The 23289-nt window shown below is 44.0% G+C and overlaps 1 protein-coding gene across 11 annotated transcripts; it reads left to right on the top strand.

The window, feature by feature from the left end:
• Positions 1 to 7996: 7996 nt before the first annotated feature.
• ZNF594 (zinc finger protein 594) lies at positions 7997 to 22367 on the top strand. 11 transcript variants are annotated; one of them, XM_046677051.1, is made up of 7 exons: positions 8189 to 8309; positions 9779 to 10344; positions 11563 to 11729; positions 12732 to 12855; positions 17383 to 17439; positions 18543 to 18740; positions 18837 to 22367. In XM_046677051.1, the coding sequence occupies exon 7, from the start codon at positions 18837 to 18839 to the stop codon at positions 20835 to 20837; it is 2001 nt and encodes a 666-aa protein (XP_046533007.1). In that variant the 5' UTR covers positions 8189 to 8309; positions 9779 to 10344; positions 11563 to 11729; positions 12732 to 12855; positions 17383 to 17439; positions 18543 to 18740; the 3' UTR covers positions 20838 to 22367. The 11 variants fall into 11 exon arrangements, with proteins under 11 accessions (XP_046533010.1, XP_046533006.1, XP_046533000.1 ...); XM_046677050.1 differs by lacking the exons at positions 8189 to 8309; positions 17383 to 17439; positions 18543 to 18740 and adding exons at positions 8067 to 8084; positions 9038 to 9122; XM_046677047.1 differs by lacking the exons at positions 17383 to 17439; positions 18543 to 18740 and adding an exon at positions 9038 to 9122 and having other exon boundaries at positions 8180 to 8309.
• The last annotated feature ends 922 nt before the right edge of the window (positions 22368 to 23289 follow it).

The following is a 23289-nucleotide window of genomic DNA, read 5'->3' as shown; positions in this document are numbered from 1 at the left end:
CCCATGCCTGCAGCCCTTCACTGCCCATGGGTCCTGTCCCCATGCCTTCAGCCCTTCACTGCCCTTGGGCCCTGTCCCCATGCTATTCCCTGAATAAAAGAGCACTACTACCAGACCTTGAGAGTCCAAGAAATCTTTCTTTCAATTCCTTGGCTCACCAAGCCCGCATGGCTTACCACAGCACGTAATGGTCCCCATCTTGTGGTTACACATCTCTCCTTCCCATTAGATGATGGGCTCCTTGAGGGGTAGGATTATGTCTACACAATCCTACAAACTACATTCGGGTTTGCTCAGGACTGTTGTGTCATTTGTTTGATGTCTTCGTATAATTATTATTAGCACCCATTTTCAAAGATGTCCTGGTCTGGATGATAAGTTACATGTTCACCCTACTTATTCATGATTAGGTCAGTGTCAGCACAGAGTGAGTGAGTGTTAAAAAATATTTCCCAAACGAATGCATGAAAGAGTAAGTGATCCTTCCTAGGTCTCATTTTCTACCATCAAGTAAATAGCTGAATTAGACCGTTTTAAGTTCTTTACTGCTTAAAGTGATTCAAGTAAAGTCAGTAAGACAAAAGGCTAAGACCAGCAGTTTCGATTTCTCTTCCCTTTGAAAAGGACCCTGCGTACAGATTTCCACATTCAAACATGTTTCTGCCTAGATCCACAACTTCAGGGATCTCTGCCTGCTGGGAGTCTGGCTATTGACACAGTAGGTACAGCAGATCTCCTCGACTGAAGACCTGGTTCCCTCCGTCAGCCCCGCTGTGGCTCTAACAACAGATAAAAAACAATTTCCACTTGTTCTGTGATGCATGTTGCGTCAATAGTATCATTACTATCCAGACACAGCTCCTGAATGGTAGCGTGCTTCAGTATCTAACCTACTCCATCTGCTTTCCCCAGGGGCACATGTGCAGGCTCTGCCATGGCCAAGCAGCAGGATGAAATCTCACCTAGATTAACACTTGGTCGCCCAAAGCCGTCCGCCATAAATAGACAGGTAACAATGGACTGTGGTCACATTTCATTTTACTAGCGCAGAGTGTGCAAATCACCACGTGCAAAACCATTGTAAGAAACAGCCGGTTAATATCGTTGCATCTTGGCCCTTCAACTGTAAAACTCAGCTTTTTATATTTACCCACAGCTTGCTGCCAAAATTTAGTGCAGCTAAAGTTTTAGATCAGCTACACTTGAACAATTTTAATATTCTGCAATCAGAAAACAACACCAAATTGCTTAAAATAAACTTGGTCCCTTATAAAATGACCTATAAACTATCAGCCTTTGAATTGTTTTCTTTTAACATTAGCTGCCTCGGCATTTTTTTACAAATTGGATGTCAATCAAACGTGGCTTAGGTTTTAACAAAAATTGCAGAAGGTAGTATTTAAGAAAAATGAAATTCCCCTGATGGCAAAAAAAATAGCTTATTTGCATAACTTGTGTACCTCTATCTCCCAGGAGGCACAAACCAAAATAAATTTTCCGATACATTTAATATTGACGCTCTACAATGCTATTTTTAGTCACCAAGAAAAACTTCCTCTGAGTACACTAAAAATAAATATTGCCCTGCATTTCTCACTGCTGTTTAGAAAAGATATTCAATCACTATTTCATAGATCAAATCTCTGTTGTATTACTCGCCTAGTTGAATAATAATTCCAAAATTCTTTACACTTTGAGATTTGCCTGAAAAAAAACCTATATATGGATTTTTTTTTTTAAAGGTCAGCTTTAGTCACTTTGGGGAGCAATTTGGCAAATTCCTTTTTTTTTTTTTTTTGAGGAAGATTAGCCCTGAGCTAACCTCTGCTGCCAATCCTCCTCTTTTTGCTGAGGAAGACTGGCCCTGAGCTAACATCCGTGCCCACCTTCCTCTACTTTATATGCGGGATGCGCCTTAGTATGGCTTGCAAAGCAGTGCTATGTCCGCACCAGGGATCCGAACCAGCAAACCCCAGGCTGCCGGAGTGGAACGTGCACACTTAACCGCTGCACCACCGGGCCAGCCCCAGCAAATTCTATTAAAATTGAAAACGTAGGGGCCAGTGCAGTGGCGTGGTGGTTGAATTCATGCACTCCGCTTCGGTGGCCCAGGGTTTGTGGGTTTGGATCCTAGGTGCAGACCTACACACCGTGCATTAAACTATGCTGTGGTGGCGTCCCACATACAAAATAGAGGAAGATTGGCATGGATGTTAGCTCAGGGCCAATCTTCCTCAAAAAAAAAAGAAAGAAAGAAAATGTGGACACCCTGCATGACCCAGCAACTCCACTTCAGGGATATATACCCTAGAAAGGAGCTTCCAAACTTTTTTGGTACCAGATCTCCATTCCACTCTTAAAAATGACCAAAGACACCAAAGAGATTTTTCATACGCAGAAGATATCTATTGATATTTACGTTAGTGGAAATTAAAACTGAGAAAGATTTAAAAGATTTATTAATTCATTTAAAATAGCAATAGGGGCCGGCCCAGTGGCACAGCAGTTAAGTTTGCACGTTCTGCTTCGGCGGCCCAGGGGTCCCAGTTCAGATCTCAGGTGAAAACATGCCACTGCTTGTCAAACCATGCTGTGGTAGGCATCCCACATATAAAGTGGAGGAAGATGGGCACAGATGTGAGCTCAGAGCCAGTCTTCCTCAGCAAAAAGAGGAGGACTGGCAGCAGAGGTTAACTCAGGGCTAATCTTCCAAATAAATAAATACATAAATAAATAAAATAGCAATGAACCCAGTCATGTTAACATAAATAATATTTTTATTAAAATAATTCTATTTTCCCAAACAAAAAAAATTAGTGAGACGAGCAACATTGTGTTACATTTTTGTGCATCTCTTTAAGGTTTGGCTTAATAGAAAGCATCCGGATTCTCATATCTACTTCTGCAGTCAATCTGTTGCAACATCATTATCATGCAGCCTCTGGAAAGCTCCACTGTACATTCATGAGAGAGTAAGCATGAACAAGGGCAAGTAATATCTTAGTATTATTATGAAAATAGTTTTGATCTCATGGCCCAGACCACACTGTGAGAACCAGCGCCCTAGAGAAACTGAAGCTCATGTATAACGATGTTCTTCGTCACAGTATCGTTATAATGAGAAAGTGCAACCTACACATCTGTCCATCTATAGGGGGCTGCACCAATGCTGTTTTTCTCACCACTGTATTTCCAGTGACTGAGAAGGTGTTGGTCAGTAAAACGTGTGGGCGGAGGGAAGGAAGTGAGAGGGCCATTGAGGGAGAAAGGGAGGAAGTATACATATTGTTCTGCAACTTGCTTTAAAATTTAACCCTATTCTGGGGCCATCTTTTCACAGACATAGACTGTTAGTTCACAGGGTAGGAGTGGCCAAAAGCCATGTGATTGTTCTATAACTAGTAAGCGTATTCTTCTGTTGTCCAAAAATAAAGGTGTATTTAAGACGTTTTGATCTGCTAATCACCATGGGCTACAAACCACTGCCACCTACCGTTGTTTTAGGAAGCCCACACACTATGCGCAAAATGGCCTTTGCTGTTAAGAAAAAATAACTGAATAGCTTGCCCATATTTTCTTTGGGGGTATTCTGTAATTCAGACAGAAAATTGAGCCATTTACTTAAAGGCCTTTCTAGAAATGAGATAATCAACGTAGACCTCTTTGTTACCCTTGTAATTTGCATGTATACCGGAGGATTTTCTTAAGATATTTAGGTAAATTTGTTAATATTTCTCAGACCAAACAACAAAACCAATGGTTAAAACAAGTTAATAGAGGGGTTGGCCCCGTGGCCGAGTGGTTAAGTTCACTTGCTCCGCTGCAGGCGGCCCAGTGTTTCGTTGGTTTGAATCCTGGGCGCGGACATGGCACTGCTCATCAGACCACGCTGAGGCAGCGTCCCACATGCCACAACTAGAAGGACCCACAACGAAGAATATACAACTGTGTACCTGGGGGCTTTGAGGAGAAAAAGGAAAAAAAATAAAATCTTTAAAAAAAAAAAACAAGTTAATAAATTATTTTCTTTGTTTAAGGGTCTTTTTATTTCCTCTTTTCTTGATTTTCTTGGTCTCTGATTTACACGGTGAGACAGTTTTAAAACTGCATGCAGAAAAAAATAGCAGTGCATAGTAATGCTCAATAAATGCTTGCTGCTGAGAAGGAAACACAAACATTCACGGCGGGTTTTGGTTTTTTTTAAAGATTTTATCTTTCCTTCCTCTCCCCAAAGCACCCCAGTGCATAGTTGTATATTTTAGTTGTAGGTCCTTCTAGTTGTGGCATGTGGGACACCGCTTCAGCATGGCCTGATGAGCAGTGCTAGGTCCACACCCAGGATCTGAACTGGTGAAACCCCAGGCTGCCGAAGCACAGTGCATGAATTTAACCACTCGGCCACAGGGCCGGCCCCTTGGTGGGTTTTTTGTGGGGGTTTTTTTGGTGAGGAAGATTGGCCCTAAGCTAACATCTGTTGCCAGTCCTCCTCTTTTTGCTCAAGAAAGATAGTCCCTGAGCTAACATCTGTGTCCATCTTCCTCTATTTCGTATGTGGGATGCTGCCACAGCATGGCTTGATGAGTCGTGTGTAAGTCTGTGCCCGGGATCCAAACCCATGAACCTGGGCCATCAAAGTAGAGCACAAGAACTTAACCACTATGCCACCAGGTCAGCTCCATCAGGGCCTTTTTTTAAAATACCTGGTTTTGTTCATTTTTGTATTTTCAACGTCTAGCACACGAAAGCCCAAAAAATATTGGGGTGGGAAGGAGAGAAGATGGAGGAGAGGAATAAAGGCTGATGATGCTCAAAAAAGAGATAGAAGGCTATGATGTTCAGAGTCCCTTCCATCTCTGTGATTCTAGAACATTAATAACTATGACAAAGAAGCCATGGTAAATTATGAAGATTTCAAAGGCAACCTAAAATCATTGCACTGACAATAAAGGGGTTCAAATCTTCTTACCCTTTATCACCAATGAAACAGCCCTGCTCTAAAGATTTATTACTGGGGATCCTCATTTTTCAAATATTCATTATCTAAATCTTCATAGTTATAAGCCTGGGTAGGGAAAATTCATCAAAACGTGAAAATATTCACCCATCGACTTCCAATTAGTCCCCTTGCAAAAATCCCTCCCCAGTTAATATTCACGTCTATCCCCACTGATCTCGTTAACACCTTGTCCCTCAGGTGATGTAAACATTGTATAATAAAATAAAAATATGGTACAATGAAAATTCATTACAAAGTAAAATTGCAAATCTTCCATCAAAGAAGAAGGATTTCACAAAGTTCATAAAAGTGATGGGGGAAATTGCTTGAATCACAACCAAAGCCATTGACAAATGAGAACATGGCAGAGAAAACTGATACAAAGATGATTACATGATAATGATAGATGCTTCCTGTTCTAGCTATCTATTGCAGCATAACAAATCCCCCCAAAATTTACTGGCTTAAAATAATAACAATCATTTAATTCTCTCTCACCATTTCTTTGGTCAGGAATTTGCAAGGGGCTGGGCTGGGCAGTTCTGGGTTGCGGTCTCACGCAGTTGTAGTAGGATTGCAGCTCTGCCTCCTCACACTCAGGTGCCCTGCCCTGTTTAACCCCTAATAGGTCTCCACTGCTCTTGGGATAAAGCCAAAAAGCATACATATGGCTTTCCAGACGCTCTGTGGTGTGGCACAATCTTTCCAAGCTCATCTCATGCCACTCTGCACTCCTTGTGCCCGACCATCCACACTGGCCTTCAGTTTCCACGATGCGTTGCCAGCTGCCACAGGGCCTTGCACGTGTAGTTCCTGCTACTTTAATGCTCTCCCCCCACAGCCTCCCATAGTAGACATCTGCTACGTTGCCTAGCCAAAGAGCTGTCTTATTTTTCTGCTATAAACAAAAACAAAAACGTGTCTTTTCTCTCCATCACCTGATGGATCTTGTAGTAACGTGGCTCCCTTTCCCTATCCAACATGTAATTCAAGCTGGCCAATCAGAATACTTCAACCACTGGATACAGCTTTGGACATGTGATCCAAGCAGACCCCATCAGAGTCCCTTCTCTGTAATTGCTATAGAGGCTCTCCTTCCGTAATCCCAGGCACTGAAACATATCTACTGGTGGGAAATAAAAAAATCTATTGAGTCAACACAGAGAAAGAGGCAAAATTAAGATACAGAGAGAGAGAAAGGAGTCCTGATGACAATGCTTAAGTCCCTGAATTCTGGCCAGTCTATCCCCTGGACTTTCCTGTTACATGAACCAAGTTATGCTCAAGTTAGGGTTGTTCATCATCCTTCATCTGCCTAACTCTCCGCAGAAAGCCTTTATTGACCTTTCTGTGAAAGTCAGATCTTCTTTTATAAGCTCTTAGGGCACTATGTACTCTGCAGCATAGCACTCACCCGTTAGCACATTACATTTATGCTTGGAATTGTTTAAGTATCTCCTCCACGTGACTTTAAGTTCCACGAGAGGGCCTTTGGGCTTTGCTTAACGTTCATTGTATCACCAGCGCCTGGCAGAGAGCGGGCACTCCATAAATGTGTGTAGAACAAATGAATTACATAGTGAATCCACACAAGGGCAGCATGTTAAGCCCAGAAGAGATCAGAAAGAAGAGTTCTTTGTTCTTTAAAAAAAAGGCTAAAAAGCCAAAATAAGCCACACTTGTTACCAAACCCAAACACTGGTTCTTTCACCCACCGCACAGTAAGGCCAAGAACTGACACGTCAGACTTACAGAAAGGAAAGAGGTTTACTATTGTCAAAAGGCAGCCAGACAGGAGAGGGGACTTAGAACTCACTTCCACCTCCCAGAAGGGAAAAAGTAGGGGTTTTATCTGGGGTTTCAGGTAGGCGACGGGGAGCATGTGGCCTTGCTGGTTGGCGCCTTCCCACCAGCTCGCGTTTGGCCTTGAAGACTGAATTTCTTTTCCCTTGACTGTCTGGACTTTTCTGGTTAGTTTTCACGTGCAGCCTGCGTTTGGCCTTGTGAGGCTGAATCTTGATGCCCGGACCTCGACTTCCTGGAAACGACAGCTCACTCCTATGCTAAGGAGGGAGTGACAGACGTGGTCAGTTTTAAACAACAGTTGATTATGCTGAATATGCACAGCTGCAGTTAGCAAAGCTTATCTTGAAGTTTTTGTTCTCTTCCTCCAGCCCAGGGAAGACTTCTTAATTTCTTTGTGCTCAGTTTCACTCTTACCATGACTTTATATTTCTCAACAAAAATGTAGCTACTGTCCTTCCCTGGACCTTGATTTTCATTTTTCTGGCTTAAGCAGTCCCTGGTTCTTAAAACAAAATCAAAACCAAAAACCAAAACAAAACACCTTTATTTTGTTATGTTAAAAGGAATATAAGAAATAAAATTCATGACTACAACTTTTCAGGAGAAAAGAAGAGTAAATGGAGAGAGGACTAGCTCTACCAGATTTTAAAACATATTTAAAAGTTCACACTAGTAATTACAACCCTTTATTATCAAAGAAGAGACAAATAAATGGTCAGAAACATACCCCAAAATACATTAAAAAATACATATGTAAACTTAGTTAATGATAAAGACAGCATTTAAAAATCAGGAAAAGGAGGATGATCCATTAAATGGGACGCAGAGAGGTTAAGCAACTTGCTCAGTCACACAGCCCATAAAGGGTGGGTTAGCGATTCTTACTTGAGTGTCGTCTTCACTTCAGAACTTGCCCTTTTAAACATTACGCTATCCTTGCCTCTCTCTGTATTGCCACGCCTTTGGCAGGGCATGGCTAACAGAAGGCATCAATGGACGAGACGACAAAGGGATGCGGAGGGGGAAAAGAAAAAGACTAAAGTCAGAACTAAAAGCTAAGATGATTTGATGAAATCGCCCATCTGGACCAACAGTCCAAAACCCGGCCTGAGGCACGTCTAGGACCCCGGAGGACTCTGCGTCTCGGTGGTAACCTCGCTCACGTAGCGCGGCGCCGGCAGGTGCAGCAACCTGCGCGACACGGGACCCTCCAGGAGTCGGCTCACGCGAGACCGGACGGGCGGCGGAACTGGCCGAGTCTGCGCAGTCGGAGGCCTGAGCGGTGGGAGGACGCCTGGGGGCGCGCTCGCGGATTGGCAGGCACTGCTGGACTGGCGGGGAGCGGGGGCAGGGGGCCCACAGCTCCGGGGAGCGCGGCGGGAGTGGCCGCCGGCCCCGGGCGCGGGGACCGGGGTGGTGGCGCCGCGCCCGAGTGAGGAGCAGGGGCTGCGCGATGGCGGCCGTGGAGGGGGCTCCGGTCGAGCGGGAGGCTGGGGGTGGCCTGGAGGTGAGACCCCGCTGCGTCCGCAGAGCTGGGGGCCCCGACGCCTGAGTCCCTCAGGGAAGCGGGGTGGAGAGATCTTCGGAGGCAGGCGCCTGATCCCTCATTTCTCCGAGTGGGGAGAGGTTGGGCCTCGGGGACGAAGGCGCTTGGTGCGCGGGGTCGGGCCTTCCATGCCCCCAGCCCGCTGCCGGGTCTCGGCTGCCCCGCCCACGGCCCTCCCCCGGCCGCGTCCCCCAGCCGGGTCTCCAGTTCCCTCTCGTGGGTACTGCAAAGTGCATCTCCCCCCAGGCCCGGAATCGATTCTCAGGCATAAATTGACCCTATTCCTTGCTCGGCGCTGCCCGAGACGCGTTTGTACGTGTAACTTAAAGTGTAAGATCTGGTTTTCGTGCTCCAGGAGTTACTGACAGTCCGTTGGGGAGAATAGACCGAACCAGAGGAATGAACTGTATGGTTCAGGCATGTTTTAATACCCGATCTAAAATACCCGGACTGTTGGAGTTCAGAGGAGGGAGAGGTTTAGGCTGGCCTTTTTTTGGTAAAGGTCTGCATGTCCTTTTAGGAGTAGCTTCAAAAGTCATTTCCTTTGGGAAGCATTCGAGGATTGCCACCTCCATACTGCCATCTTTAAGCTTTTCATCTTTTTTAGCTTATTTAGCCGGTGCTTATTCAGTATCTAATTCATAAGCACTTACTACCTTGTTTTGTGTGTGCGTGTGTCTGTCTTCCAGGCCCCTCTCTAGGCGGGGACTCTGTTTTGCATCACCTAATGCATGCACGTGAATATGAATTTTAAAGGATTGAAAGGGTTAGAAGGTACTAACTGAGGTGGGAAGCATTTGTGTAAGTCAGAGGTTGAAAATGATGGCCCTTGGGCCAGATTGGACTATAGACACGTTTTCTTGGCTCATGCTGTTTGTTTTTATTTGAATAAATGGCCAACATTTTCAAATCAGGAGATTTCTTTCACATTCACTCACACAAAAATCGATACTTTCAGCATCGCTTTAAAAATCAGAAGATGTGGCCAATCGGGGCCCACATGCCTGCATGGTGCAATTAGCAGGAGTTGAGTAGCAGCTCCATTCTTTACATTCAGCATAAAATTTCCAGATCCTCAGTCCCCACTAATCTCCATTGTCTCTCTGACACTGAAACAAAGTATCAGTTGTCATTTATCACCCAGTTTGCTTCGCTCCTGATTAACTGCCTGGCCTCGCAGCCATTCAAGTTCTTGATTCCAAATGTAGATGGAGGAAAGCAGGAAGGCAGTCACACAGGAGAGTCATGGGCAAAGGGACGGAATGGGGAGACGCACAGTAGATGGGAAAGTTAGGATACGAGAGCATAGATTTGCTCTTAGGCGAATCATAGAGCAGTACTATTGTTATGGGTTGAATTGGGTCCCCCAGAAAAGGTAGGTTGAGGTCCTAACCCGCAGTACCTCAAAATATGATCTTATTTGGAAACAGGTTTTTGCAGATGTAATTAGTTCAGATGAAGTCATCCTGGAGTAGAATGGGCCCCTAATGCAATATGACGTGGGTCCTTCTAAGAAGATGGCCATATGAAGACACAGGGAGATTGTCATGTGAAGATGGAGGCAGAGATTGGAGTGAGGCATCCACAGAGCAAGGAGCACAAGGATTCCCAGCTGTCACCAGAATCTAGGAGTGAGGCGTGGAACAGTTATTCCTCAGAAGGGATCCCGCACTTATCCCGCAGAAGGAAGCAGCCCTGCCAACACTTTGATTTCAGACTTCTAGCCTCCGGAACCGTGAGGGAATAAGTTTTTGTGGTTTGAAGCCACCCAATTTGTGGTGCTTTGTTACAACAGCCCTGGGATACTAATACGGCTCTGAAAATCAAAAACAAGTTGTTATTTCCTTTAATAGGTGGTAGAAAATTCATGGTAAACTTTTGATCGTTGGTGTCAGTGAAAGCAGCGTTTTAGAAAATGATTTCGTATGACAGTGTTATCAGCATGATTTGGAGCCAGAAAGCATGTTTACAGATTTTACAGCAATCTAGGCATGAGGTGAGAAGGTGCTGGGTGAAGATGGGGTTGGAGAGAGCCAAAGGAGTAGTTTTCAGAGTGAGGGAGTAGGTACAGATAGAGGGATGGAGAGGGAGGAGTTCAGGATGACTAGAGCAGGGCTTCTCAAACTGCAGCCTACCTAAGAGTCACCTGGGTGGCTTGGTAAGCAGTTTCTGGGCCCCGTCCCCACAGGCTCTGACTCAGTAAGTCTGGGATGATGCTTAAGAATTTGCATTTTTACCAAGCTCCTGGGTGAGGCTGGTGTGTTGATCACATTTTAGGTAGCACCAAACTATTGTGTTTCTGGCTTAGAAACCCCTAGAATACAAGCCCCCCTGAGGGCAGGGACTTTGTCTTGTTCGCTGGTGTATCCCAGGGCCTAGAACACTGCCTGAATACATAGGCTCACAAGAAATATTTGTTCAATGAAAGCTGGTCATTTGGGCAGAAATGGATAGTAAGACGGGCATAAGATTAGAAGCAAAAATAATGAGTTCATTTTTATCCATTTGATTTGTCTTGACTGTCAGCAAGACATTGGACCAAAGATGCATTGTGAATATACACTAAAATGTGGATGAGGAATAGGAGATTTAGATTTATGATTCATTCTGTACAAAGGTGATAATTGAAGCCAGAGGGGATATGGTCACTGAGATGTTAAATATAAAAAGAGAGGACTAGGGGCTGAGCCTTAGTAACATTTAATAGAAGGAGAAAGCTGACAAGGTCAGTGAAGAAGTGGAGTGATTGGAATATCATGCATTATAGAAGCCAAGGGAGAAGAGGATTTCAGAGATTATTTAGTCAAGGGAAAGAGGGAAGAGGGTTAACCTACTATTCATTTACTCAACAATTTTTTATTGAGTGCCCACTATGTTCCAGGTTCTATTCCAGCACTGAACAAAACAAAGACCCCCACCCCATGGGGCTTATATCCTGGAGAGGCTTACACTGTAGTAGGGTGTGCCTTTCTTTGTGTTGGGGGTTTTTCTTGATCTGTGCAATAACACTTTGGAATAAGTGGTGTTAATTCTGTTTTGCATTTGAGGAGATGACGGTTGAGGGACATTGGGGAGCCAGGATTCTAACGTGGTCCTGCTTGCTTCCAAAGCCTGTGTTCTGTTCAGGACTCCAGGCTGTCATCACCAATGTCACTTCTCTGCTTTAGTTACTACTTGAATGCTGATGATTCCAAAGTCTGTGTCTCCATTCTAGATTTTCCTTCTGGGTTCCTGACCCGCTGATCCATCGGCTTCCTGGACATTTCCTCCTGGATACTTCACGGGTACATCACACGGAACGTGTCTGAAATGGAATGCACCACTGCCTCTCCCTCACCTCCACTGTTTCACCCCAGCTACCCAACTTGGGCAGTTGATCAGGTTAGGAACTTGGATGTCATCCTTAATGCCTGCTCTTTTCCCTCACGCCCTCTCTCTAGGGTAGCGCCAGTTCTGCCCGGTTTTGCCTTTTTCAGTATATTGACTCAGTCCACCCCCCTGCCACTAGCTCCTTTAAGCCCTCCCTGTCTCCAGCACAGATCACTGCTGCGTTTCCTAACTGAGGTCCCAGCCTTCAGCTGCGCACCCACCAGGCCCTTCTCTATAAAGCAGCCTACCAATCTTTTTAAAAGATAAATCCAATTATGTCATTCTTTTGCTTTAACTCCTTCAGTGGCCCCCCCATTGCCTTTAGGAGAATGTCCACACTTCTCAGCCTGGTACACAAGGCCCTCTGTGATTTGATCAGTACTTCACCAGCCTCATCCTTTACTATCTTGTCCTCGGGGCTACCATCATCTGGTGCATCGGTGAATGCATCATAGCTTCTCTCACCTCCTGGCCTTTGTACATACGATAGCCTCAGTCTGAAAATTTAGTCTCGTTATCTCAAATTGTCTTTCAGACCTCACCTTAGAAACTGGCTCCTTCAGGAAGTTTCTTCACCCATCCCTTCCCTCAAGGTTCTGCTCTCCCTCTGAGGTCCCACAGCACCCCATACCTACCCTTATTGTGCACTTAACCCATTTAATCGACATTGTCTGTAACAGCCACCGCAGGCTCCTCAAGGGCAGGCACTGTCCTCCTTTTGACTGTATTCTAACCATCTAGCACAGTGCCCAGCTCATACTGGGGGCTCCGTTAAAGAGCAAATAAATACTAGAGAATGGAAGAAATACAGTAAAGATGAAGAGTCATTGAAAAGACAGGGTGATGTGAGATGATTTTTAGCACATGGTCTCACACATTTTTAAAGCGAGGGGCAAGATTATGTACTTAGACCAAGACAGGAAGTAGTAGAGATTTAAAAAGAGAAGAGAAGGTATAGAGTATCTGCTACTGACTCTCTATTAGGTAGTTACTGAGCAGGAACTTCTCTTTCAGGAATTCAAGATGCTACAGGATGTGGCTGTGAATGAACCACAGAAGGATGCTGGGTGCCGGGTCTGCGCCCGGTGGAATCTCTGCAAAGAAGAGATGCGAGAGGGGACACAGCTGATCTCACTGGGTAAGGGCTCTCTCCTCCCGCTTGGAATCCATACACTCTTGAGTTCTCCTTGAAAAACAAAAACCAAGAAAAGTTTGCAAAGAGCTCAGTGAAATTAGAGCATTAAGGATTCCCAGTGGCTTTGACTCCTGGAGGCAGGATGCTTCTGCTCTTTGTCGAAGGTTGTCTAGCCTGATCTGTGGAGTTGAAATCGACATTTCCTTGACTTTCGCTGAGCTTGCACAATCTCTGTCTTTCTAGTCCTGTTAGAAACCAGTAGATGACCAAAACTTAGCTCCTCTTCAGATCTTCAAAACCCACCCTCAAAACCTCCTCTTCCTGCTCTGACCTCTGTCTTCATAAACAGTGCCGTGTCCCACCCCCTGCCTAAGTCAGAAAACTGGAAGTCGTGCTTGATGCCTTTCTCACCCCATATGCCATTACCTTGTTCTGTTGCTTCTAGGTTCTCCCATGGTGGACAGTGCTTACCTTACGGAGCACTGATCACACTATCTTATTATCCGTTTACACATTTATCTCCCCTCCTTTAAACTGCAAGTTCCTTGAGAGCAGGGACCATATCTATGTTCATTTTTGTATTCCCAGTACCTAGTACAATGGTGTGGAGTGTGGTGGGTGCTCAGTTAATGTGTATGAGGTGAGCAAATCAGTGGATGATGTGAAACACTGATGCTGTTTTCCCACAAACTCTGAGTGCCGCTGAATTGGGCTGTAGAGCAGGACTCACCTATGGTCAAGCCTATTTTGTACCCTTCTGCTCCGGACATCCTCGGAGGGGAAGATTTCCTTGAGTTACTCCCTATTCCTTTCACCTATAGAATTGGATGAAAAATTTGAGCAGTGTTGCCGCTCATCTCTGCAGAGAGAGCTATGTGGGACTAAGGACTGGGTACTTTGCCACAACCGTGCTGGTGGCAAAGGTTGATCCCAATGATTCTTATAGAGAAGTGATCTTTTATCACTATTTCCAAACAATTTTTTGTTTCCCCTTTCTAGCCCCTTAGTACTTTTCTTGTATCATCTTCACTTTGTTCTAAATCTAAAGTGAAATGATACTATGTGTCCATATCAGTCAGGATCCAGTCAGGAGAGAAAAACTACACAAGTAGTTTAAAGAAGGGACATTTAATATAAAGAATTTTTAATGAGTGAAAGCTAGCTAACTACTGAAAGGGTTAAAAGAGGGCTCTAAGGGACATAGAAATAGACAATGCAGGAAGCAGCCTTGCCTCCAGGACTAAGGGAGAGAACCGAGAATTTCGAAGAGGACTCCCCCACCCCAGAGCTGAGATTCAGACCTTTTTGGAGAGGTTGTGGCTGCCAGAGGAGCACAGAGCCTGCTGGTGGTGCAGAAACTTGTCAGAGGGCACAGGCCAGAGCTGTTCCATAAGCATGGCCTGCCCGATGGCAGAGAAATTTACTGAAAGGTGTAGGCAGGCGGGAGGTAGTCCATAGGAAAGGCCTGCTGGGTGAGAAGAACTCACCGGAGGGTGTGGGCCGGCTGGAGCTGGTCCACCAGAAGCCGTCAAGCCTCCCAGATGTTGCTTTGGTGGCCCCACCAAAAAGCAAAACAGCCCTCAGTTACCAGGAAGAGAAATCTCTTTTTGTGTGGCTTACGGTGTTCTTCTAGCGCCCTCTACTGACAAAGGAGAAATGTTTCAGGGTCCAGCTCCAGTACCACAAGTAGGGCAAAGAAGACAAAAGGGCATGTATAATATGATCCCATTTTTGTATCAGAAAAAATATATGCCCAGAAATGAGACTGGGAAAATATACAACAAAGCACTGGCAGTGGTCGTCTTTGGGTGGCAGGATCCCCTGATTATGAGCACCCTTCTGTGCTTTTCTGTGATTTTCCTATAAAAAGCATGTAGTATTTTTGTCAATAAAAAAATGTTATGGAAATGTATTTCTATGTAATTTTTAAAGATTCTTCTCTAAAATTATGAAAAACAATTAAGAAACACATTAAGAATTGCAGTCCTTATTTTAAATTATACGTTTCTGCTTTGGATTAAGGTATCTATTGATTCCCTGTCATGAAAGACAGGTAACTTAGCACAATTCACACTTACTCCCTCAGCTCTCCTCCTCACAGCGCAGTTTATATAATTATTTTTACATTGTCATGGTTTAAAGCATTTACTTTCTATTCTACAAAAGTAGTTTCCAATTGTTTAATCTCCGTTCTACATTTAAATTGATTCGCTGCTCACCGTCCATTCCTTTACAGGGTCCTCTCAGTTCCTGAATGTCTATGTTGAATCATTTCTTCATGGGCTGTATCTCATTGCCCAGCAGTTCTTTTCAAAAAGGGCTCGTGGGTGTCCTACTCCCTGAGGTTTTACCTACTTGAGAATGTTTGCCTTTTGCTTTTGAGACGAGGGCACACTTTGGTGGGTAAAAAATGATCACATCACACTTTGTTTCTTTTGAGAACTTTACAGACGTCACTGTCTTCTGGCGTGAAGTGTAGCTGTGGAGAAGTGCAGAGTCAACCTGAAGTTCTCTCCTGCACGTTACTTGCTTCTCTGCCTAGATGCCCATTTGTTCAGTTGTTCCTGAAATTTGGTTACTTCACCAGGATATGTCTTGGTGTTGACTGTTCTATATCAACTTTGTATGGACTGCAGTGTACTCTGCCAATAGTCAAGTCTTTATTTCAGCAACATTTTCTTCTGTGATATAGTTGAATGGATTTTTCTTTCTGTTTGTTCTTTTTTTTAGGAACACTAATTATATGTATTTGAATAGCTTTCTTTCTTTTTCTTCTTCTTCTTCTTCTTTTTTTTTTTTTTGGTGAGGAAGATTGGCCCTGAGCTAACGTCTGTTGCCAGTCTTCCTCTTTTTGCTTGAGGAATATTGTTGCTGAGCTAACATCTGTGCCAATGTTCCTCTCTTTTGTATGTGGGACGCCGCCACAGCATAGCTTGATGAGCAATGTGTAGGTCCACACCCAGCATCCGAACCTGCAAACCCTGGGCTGCCGAAGTGGAGTGCACGAACTTAACCACTATGCCACTGGGCTGGCCCCTGAATATCTTTCTATTGCTACTGGTCTTCTCTATAATTGTGTTTTCTTGGGTTTTTTTTTCTGCTTTATTTCCCAAACCCCCCTGGTACATAGTTGTCTATCTTAGTTGCAGGTCCTTCTAGTTGTGGGACGTGGGATGCCGCCTCAACGTGGCCTGACGAGCAGTGCCATGTCCGCGCCCAGGATCTGAACCCTGGGCCGCCACAGCGGAGCGTGCAAACTTAACCACTCGGCCACGGAGCCAGCCCCTATAATTGTGTTTATATCCATTTCATTCTATGATTTCTCCAGGCCTCATCATGACTGTGTGATTATTTTAGTTGTTTATTAGGTCAATTTCATCTACATTATGCTTTATCTCATCTTTGAGTTTTTATTTAAAGAGTGATTTTGTCTATAATTTCTTTGAGATAGTGGAGAACTCTGCTGAATGCTTCCTATTAATTCCTTTGGTATTTCTCTTGGGGTGTGTGCTCCTAATCCCTCTGTTACTCGTGTTCCTTTCTTTCCTAAAACAACAACATCATCTTATCTTCAAGCATGCATCCTACTAAGTTGCCTTAACCATCACTACTCAGCAGTGAGTGGAGCGGCTCTCTGGGAAAGTCTGAGGGAAGAGGCAGAGGGAAGGGAACCGGGCACTTCCCAGCCTCAAGCAGATTTCCTGCCACCACACCCTCTCATCAAATCTGCAGGCTTAGACCCCTTCAGCGTTTGGTTTCCAGGGATCAAGCTAGCACAGGAAGAAGCCCTTTAGATCCCAGGCTCTTTGTGATACAATTTGACGGTCACACTGTCCCCTTCACCTTGCTTCACCTCTGTCAGTGCTCCTTAGCTCGGAACCAGGTGGAAGGTAATAGAAACGACCTGCCAGCGTGCTTTCTTCTTTAGCATCTTCTCCCCCGCCCCTCTGATATGTCAAACGAGATCTCTACAGTGACAGTCCCCACTTTCTCTGTGACACCCCTCCCCACCATGCCTCTGGATCGCTTCACTGCAATCAGAAGACCACTGAATTTGCAAGTCAGGAACATGAGACTTGAGAGATGTCTGTATATGGCCCTCTTTTTGAAGTTGGAGTTCACCTCATTTGTCATCCTTTTAGTTATTTTCGGTGGGTTTTGAGAAATGCCTTTACCATCTTTAATAATCTGTTTTTGAATTTTGAACAATATATGCCAAACCCAAACATAACAAACCCCAAAAAAGCACTTGAAGAGAAAATTATGACAAAACAAATTCTTTCTGGTATTTTATTTGAATGTTATTTAAATGAAATCCAGCCTGGATATGGAGGCTTGTGCTAGGGACACGTTACTTAATGAAAATTCTTAGGCTTAAAGGGTAAAGATTCATAATAATAATAGTAATAACAAGAGCAGCTGGCCTTTATATAGTGCTTCTATACGCCAAGCATTGTTCTAAATGTTTTACATATATTTAATTCTCATAACAACTCTATGAGGTAAATACTATTATTTTCTCCGTTTTAGAGATGCAGAAACTGCAGCACAGAGAGCTCCAGTGACTTGTGGAAGGTCACACAGTCAGTAAGTGATGGAAACAGGATTCAAGCCCAGGCACTTTGCCCTGCAGTCCACTAGGAGTCCATGCTCTTAATCACTGTGCTGTGTCGCCTCTTGTTCATTGCAAAAAGATTAATGACTAGACAGGGCCAGCCACTTGACCAGACCAAGGTGAAATGGCTCTCAGGGACCTCAGAAAGGGGTTTTGTGACTGGGCAAAGTCAGGGAGTTGATGATATGGACCCTCAAGAGCAGTAAGCTCATTCATCTTCCAATTGCAGAAAGATACCAAATTGCCAGACAAAAGGAGTCGGTTCCACCAGGATACCAAAAAGAAAAATGTCGGGCCTGAGAAAGGGAGAATTGAATTCTATTAAAATGACACCCAAACATTTTTATTTTGAGGCATAGTTTCAGATTTGTTTAATTGTCGTGGTATATTGGGAGGAATGAGTAGTGTGCCAGTTACTAATTTATTGCCTCTCAACTTCAAACCTACCCTGCTTTGTTTTGCTTGTGTTACTGGATCTGGACCATGTCTCCTTTGCCAGGTGGCACAAGATTGATATTTCATCAATAGAGGATGCTGGAGGGGCAATGCAAGGCCGTAGGACAAAGGAAGGAACTTCTCTTCCTGGTGCTGGGATGCTGTTATTTTATTTTATTTATTTGATTTTTAAATTAAATTTTTTATTTATTTTAATCTAATTTTTTAAATTTATTTATTTACTCATTTATGTTTTTGGTGAGGAAGATTGGCCCTGAGCTAGCATCTGTTGCCAGTCCTCCTTTTTTTTGAGGAAGATTGTCCCTGAGCTAACATCACTGCCAATCTTCCTCTCTTTTGTATGTGGGACACTGCCACAGGATGGCTTGATGAGCAGTGTGTAGGTCCGCACCCGGGATCTGAACCTGCAAACCCCAGGCCACTGAAGCAGAGCATTTAAACTTAACCACTATGCCACTGAGCCAGCCCCTATTTATTTATTTTTTTTATTGGTGTGGCTGCCAGCAGATCAACTTGTGGGAGGCCTGAGGGTACTCACCCTAGTGGGCTGCCTCCTCTAAACCTGTTCTGGACCCACCACAGGATCCAGCAAGTTCTTACCCCCTCCCCCATCATACAGGCCACTTCCTATGGACCAGTTCCAGACTTCCCACCTCCTCCAGTGAATTTTTCCACCACCCTGCAGGCCACTCCCACACACCAGCTCCAGCCTGCACCCTGGCAAGTTTCGTCTTCACCAGTAGGGTGTGTGTTCCTGTGGTAGCCACAATCTCTCAAAAAAGTCTGAGTCTCAGGCCCAGCACGTAAGAATCCTCTTGTAAGTTCTTTGTTCCTCCCTGTTAAACTTCCCAGGATAGGGAAGAGGTGACACTTGTATTTTAGGAATTATAGAATGGTCTATTTATCATTTTAGATGCTGAGACCAGGGAATAAGATGAAGGACTGGAAGTCAAAGATGGCAATTTCTGAAGAAAAAGATTCAGCCAGGGCCGTATCAGAAAGATTCCAAAGACAGATGTCCCAGGAATGTGGGTTATTTGAAACTGGGGATCCTGAGGACAAGTTATTGAGGCATTGGGCAAGCCCCTCAGAGGAGGCAGTGAGACATCCTCCTTCCCAAGAGAGAAGTATCAGGGAAGTGAATCTCATCCCCAAGACAGCCACTGCAGGAGAGAGAGGCCATGGATGTCATGAAAGAGAAGACCTACTTTCTATAGGAGACAAATCCCACAGATATGAAGACTGTGACCAGAGCTTCAAAGAGAAGTCAGAAGTAAGTGAACATCTGAAAAGTGATAACATAAAGAAAACCTATGAGTGTAAAGAATGTGGAAAAACTTTCAATCGGAGCTCAAACCTGATTATACACCAGAGAATTCATACAGGAAAGAAACCATATGTATGTAGTGAATGTGGGAAAGACTTTAATCAAAGTTCAAATCTTATTATACATCAGAGAATTCATACAGGAAAGAAACCTTATATATGTCATGAATGTGGAAAAGACTTCAATCAGAGCTCTAATCTGGTTAGACATAAGAGAATTCATAGTGGCGAGAATCCCTATGAATGTAAAGAATGTGGGAAGGCCTTCAAGGGAAGCTCAAACCTTGTCCTACACCAGAGAGTTCATAGTGGAGGGAAGCCATATATATGTAGTGAGTGTGGGAAGGCCTTCAATCAAAGCTCAGATCTTATAATACATCACAGAATTCACACTGGAGAGAAACCTTATGAGTGTTATGCATGTGGACAGACCTTCAGTCAAAGTTCACACCTTGTCACACATCAGAGAATTCATACTGGAGAGAAACCCTTCAAGTGTAGTGAATGTGAAAAGGCCTTCAGGCAGCGTTCACGCCTTACTGAACACCAGAGACTCCACAGTGGGGAGAAACCCTATGAATGTAGCAAATGTGGGAAATCCTTCAGTGGACGCACGATGTTTCTTAAACATCAGAGACTACACACTGGAAAGGAACTTGAATGTGAAACAGCCTGCACTTCTAACTTGGACCTTCTCAAACAACAGAGAATTCATAGGGAAGAAAAACCTTATGAGTGTACTGAGTGTGGAAAAACTTTCCGGGGAAGTTCAGATCTGATTCGGCATTGGATAATTCATACTGGGGAGAAACCCTATGAATGTAGCGAATGTGGGAAAGCCTTTAGCCAGAGGTCGCACCTTGTCACACATCAGAAGATTCATAGTGGAGAGAAACCCCATCAGTGCGATGAGTGTGGGAAGGCCTTCCGGCAGCGTTCACTCCTTGTTCAACATCGGAGAATCCATAGTGGTGAGACACCCTATGAATGTAAGGGATGTGGAAAACTCTTCATCTGGCGCACAGCGTTTCTCAAACATCAGAGACTGCATGCTGGACAGAAACTTGAGGAATGTGAGGAAACATTCAGCAAGGATGAGCTGCTTCAAGCTGAGCAGAGGATTCACCAAGAAGACCAAGCTTATCAGTGTAATCAGTGCAGGAGAACTTTCCGAGGCAGCTCCGACCTCATTAGACATGAGGTGACTCATACAGGAGAGAAACCGTATGAATGTAAAGACTGTGGGAAAACTTTCAATCAGAGCTCAGACCTTATGAGACATCATAGAATTCATAGTGGAGAAAAACCTTACATATGCAATAAATGTGGGAAATCTTTTAGGGGCAGCTCAGATCTCATTAAACACCATCGTGTTCATACTGGAGAGAAACCCTACGAATGCCCTGAATGTGGGAAGGCCTTCAGTCAGAACTCACACCTTATTAGTCACCAGAGAATTCACACTGGAGAGAAACCCTTTGAGTGTAGCAGCTGTGCGAAGGCCTTCAGTGGGCGCACAGCTTTTCTTAAACATCAGAAACTTCATACTGGAAAGGAACTTGGGGAATGTGAGAGAGTCTTCCAATAGGACCTATTCTGATAGGTAACCGAAACCCAATGAATGTAGGAAAAGCCTGCTGGAGACCACATCTTATTGTACTGTAGAGGATTTTTATTGCTGAAAACCATTTGAAGGTAGGAAAACACTGGAAGAGTCTGGCTAGATGGAAAACATATGAGTGTAATCAGGTGGAAAAGCTCTTGGACATCATAACCTTTTTTATGCCTCAGAGTTGACACTGGAGTATGGTCCCAACATACTTGAGAATGTTTTAGGGGACTTCTGTCATTATTAAAATCATTAGAAATCACTTTGGCAATAATCCCAAAACTAAATTCTTCATGGAAGGAGCCAGTTCAGTCTTGACAAGTGACAAGTATAAATCTGCTTTAAGTACTTTAGGGTGATAAAATCTTTCTCTGGGATAAATTCTTCCCCTTACATATATTTTATACATGTTCCTCTTTTAGCTTCCTTATAAAAATATGCTTATGCGGATGTAATAGTGCTGATTAGAATGATCCACTAATTGAGAGGAAACAAAAAGTAATAGAAAGGACTTGACAACAGTACCTAAAGGCCAGGACACAAGAGCCAGTGAGGTATTCCCCAGAGAAGGAGTAGTGACTACTAGTGGTTTCAGGAAATGAAAAGGGAAGGGACAGGAGGACAGTAAGTGTTGGGCACAGGATTAGACTGAGTGCCAGGGCACAGCGTTTAGGTGACGTGAGTTGGTGGGAATTAGAAGAAAGCAACTACTGTCAAAGGTCCGGTGAGTATAGGGAGAGGGCTCTGTCTTGAACCAAGGCTTTGTAATTGGGCACAGCTTACTTGAGGGTTGGAATGTCTAACAGAACTCTGAAGCAAGGTCAGTCATATAACCTGATAGCTAACTTTGGTAGTTAGGCCCTGCCTGTCCGTGCAATCAGACTCAATCATCAAATATTTCTTGTACTCTGAACTACTGGCAGATTGTCTATGAATTTACATGAGTCATCAGATAAGAAAGTTACTTGAATGGGACAATGTAAGGCAAGGAGAATTTCAAACTCGTATTTTTCCTCAGTGGGAGTAGCTTATGAGATGCACGGAGGGGACCAGTGGTTCTCAACTGGAGTGATTTTGTTCCCCAGGGGACATTTGGCAATGTCTGGAGACATTTTGGTTGTCACAACTGGGAAGAAAATATTCCAAACCAGGGATGTTGCTAAATATTTTATAATACACAACCCCCCACAACAAGGAATTATCTGGCCCCAAATGTCAATAGTGCCATGGTTGACCATGGATATTTAGAACACTAGTCACCTGAGGCCATTTAAGCAAGTGTTTCACGGAGATGTGGGCAGTGGCAGTGCACCCCAAGGGGAGCCCAGAGTCTGATAGAAACCTTTAGTTTGATGAACTGTTTCAAGAAAGGCAGTCCGGTGTAGTGGAGGGAGCACAGACACAGGTTTGAATCCTAGTACAACATATTGGCTTCGGGACCTGGAGCAAAGTTTGTAACCCCTCTGATTCTTATTTTCCTCATTAATAAAATGGTGATCGAATAATATACCTCATGGTGTAATTGTGAGGTTTAAATGAGAAAACTGAAATTTACTGTTAACATATAGAAGGGCATCTGGAGCTTTAATTGTGTTTAAACAGAAGAGGAAGTATTTACAAGCGAAATGTAAGATGTATAGGATACAGTGGTGTCTGGTGGCTGGTGTGAAGACTATAATCTGTTAAAGTTCAAAGCATTAGAGGCTATGGCTTCCCCAGAGGGGCATCCTGAACAGTAGTGGGAAGTCTGGAAGTGGAGAAGCCGTCCACACCATCCTTCACAGCTGGCTTCTTACGGATGATGTTGTACGGGGGCTCCAGAAGCCTGCCGCCCCCATCACCTGCCTCAAAGCTTTACGCTCTTCGGTAACCTCACATAATTTAATGATGTTTTTATATGAGAATATCTTTTAAATATATTTGGGAAGCAAAAGGAATTCAAAATAGCTATCATCAGTGATACACTTGGATTAAAAATTAAAGATATTTAGGGGGCCGGCCCCGTGGCCGAGTGGTTAAGTTCTTGCGCTCCACTTCTGCGGCCCAGGGTTTCACCGGTTTGGATCTTGGGCGCACATACGGCACTGCTCATCAAGCCACGCTGACACGGCATCCCACATGCCACAACTAGAAGGACCCACAACTAAAAATACACAGTATGTACTGGGGGGCTTTGGGGAGAAAAAGGAAAAATAAAATCTTTAAAAGAAAAATAAAGATATTTACATTTTTTTAGTTCCTAGAATTCTAGTTAGAATCCCAGATTCTAACTGATCAAAACTTTTAGCTAACTGAAACATTTTAGCATTCCATTTTTATAAAAGAAAGGAATTGGGAATTTATTCTGAAAAGCCCATCACCATCTCCTTTACCTGTACTCACAGTGCTGTACAGTGAGAGTGATGTTCATAAGGAGAAGCAGGATATTGAA

Source organism: Equus quagga, chromosome 11 (genome assembly GCF_021613505.1).
Source record: "Equus quagga isolate Etosha38 chromosome 11, UCLA_HA_Equagga_1.0, whole genome shotgun sequence".
NCBI lineage: Eukaryota > Metazoa > Chordata > Mammalia > Perissodactyla > Equidae > Equus > Equus quagga.
Note: the sequence above shows the minus strand (reverse complement) of the source record. Positions and strands in the feature narration are given on the sequence as shown.

What these genes read in the sequence shown, in the direction of transcription:
- ZNF594 (XM_046677054.1), top strand. Translation starts at nt 18,837, where the DNA reads ATGCTGAGACCAGGGAATAAGATGAAGGACTGGAAGTCAAAGATGGCA.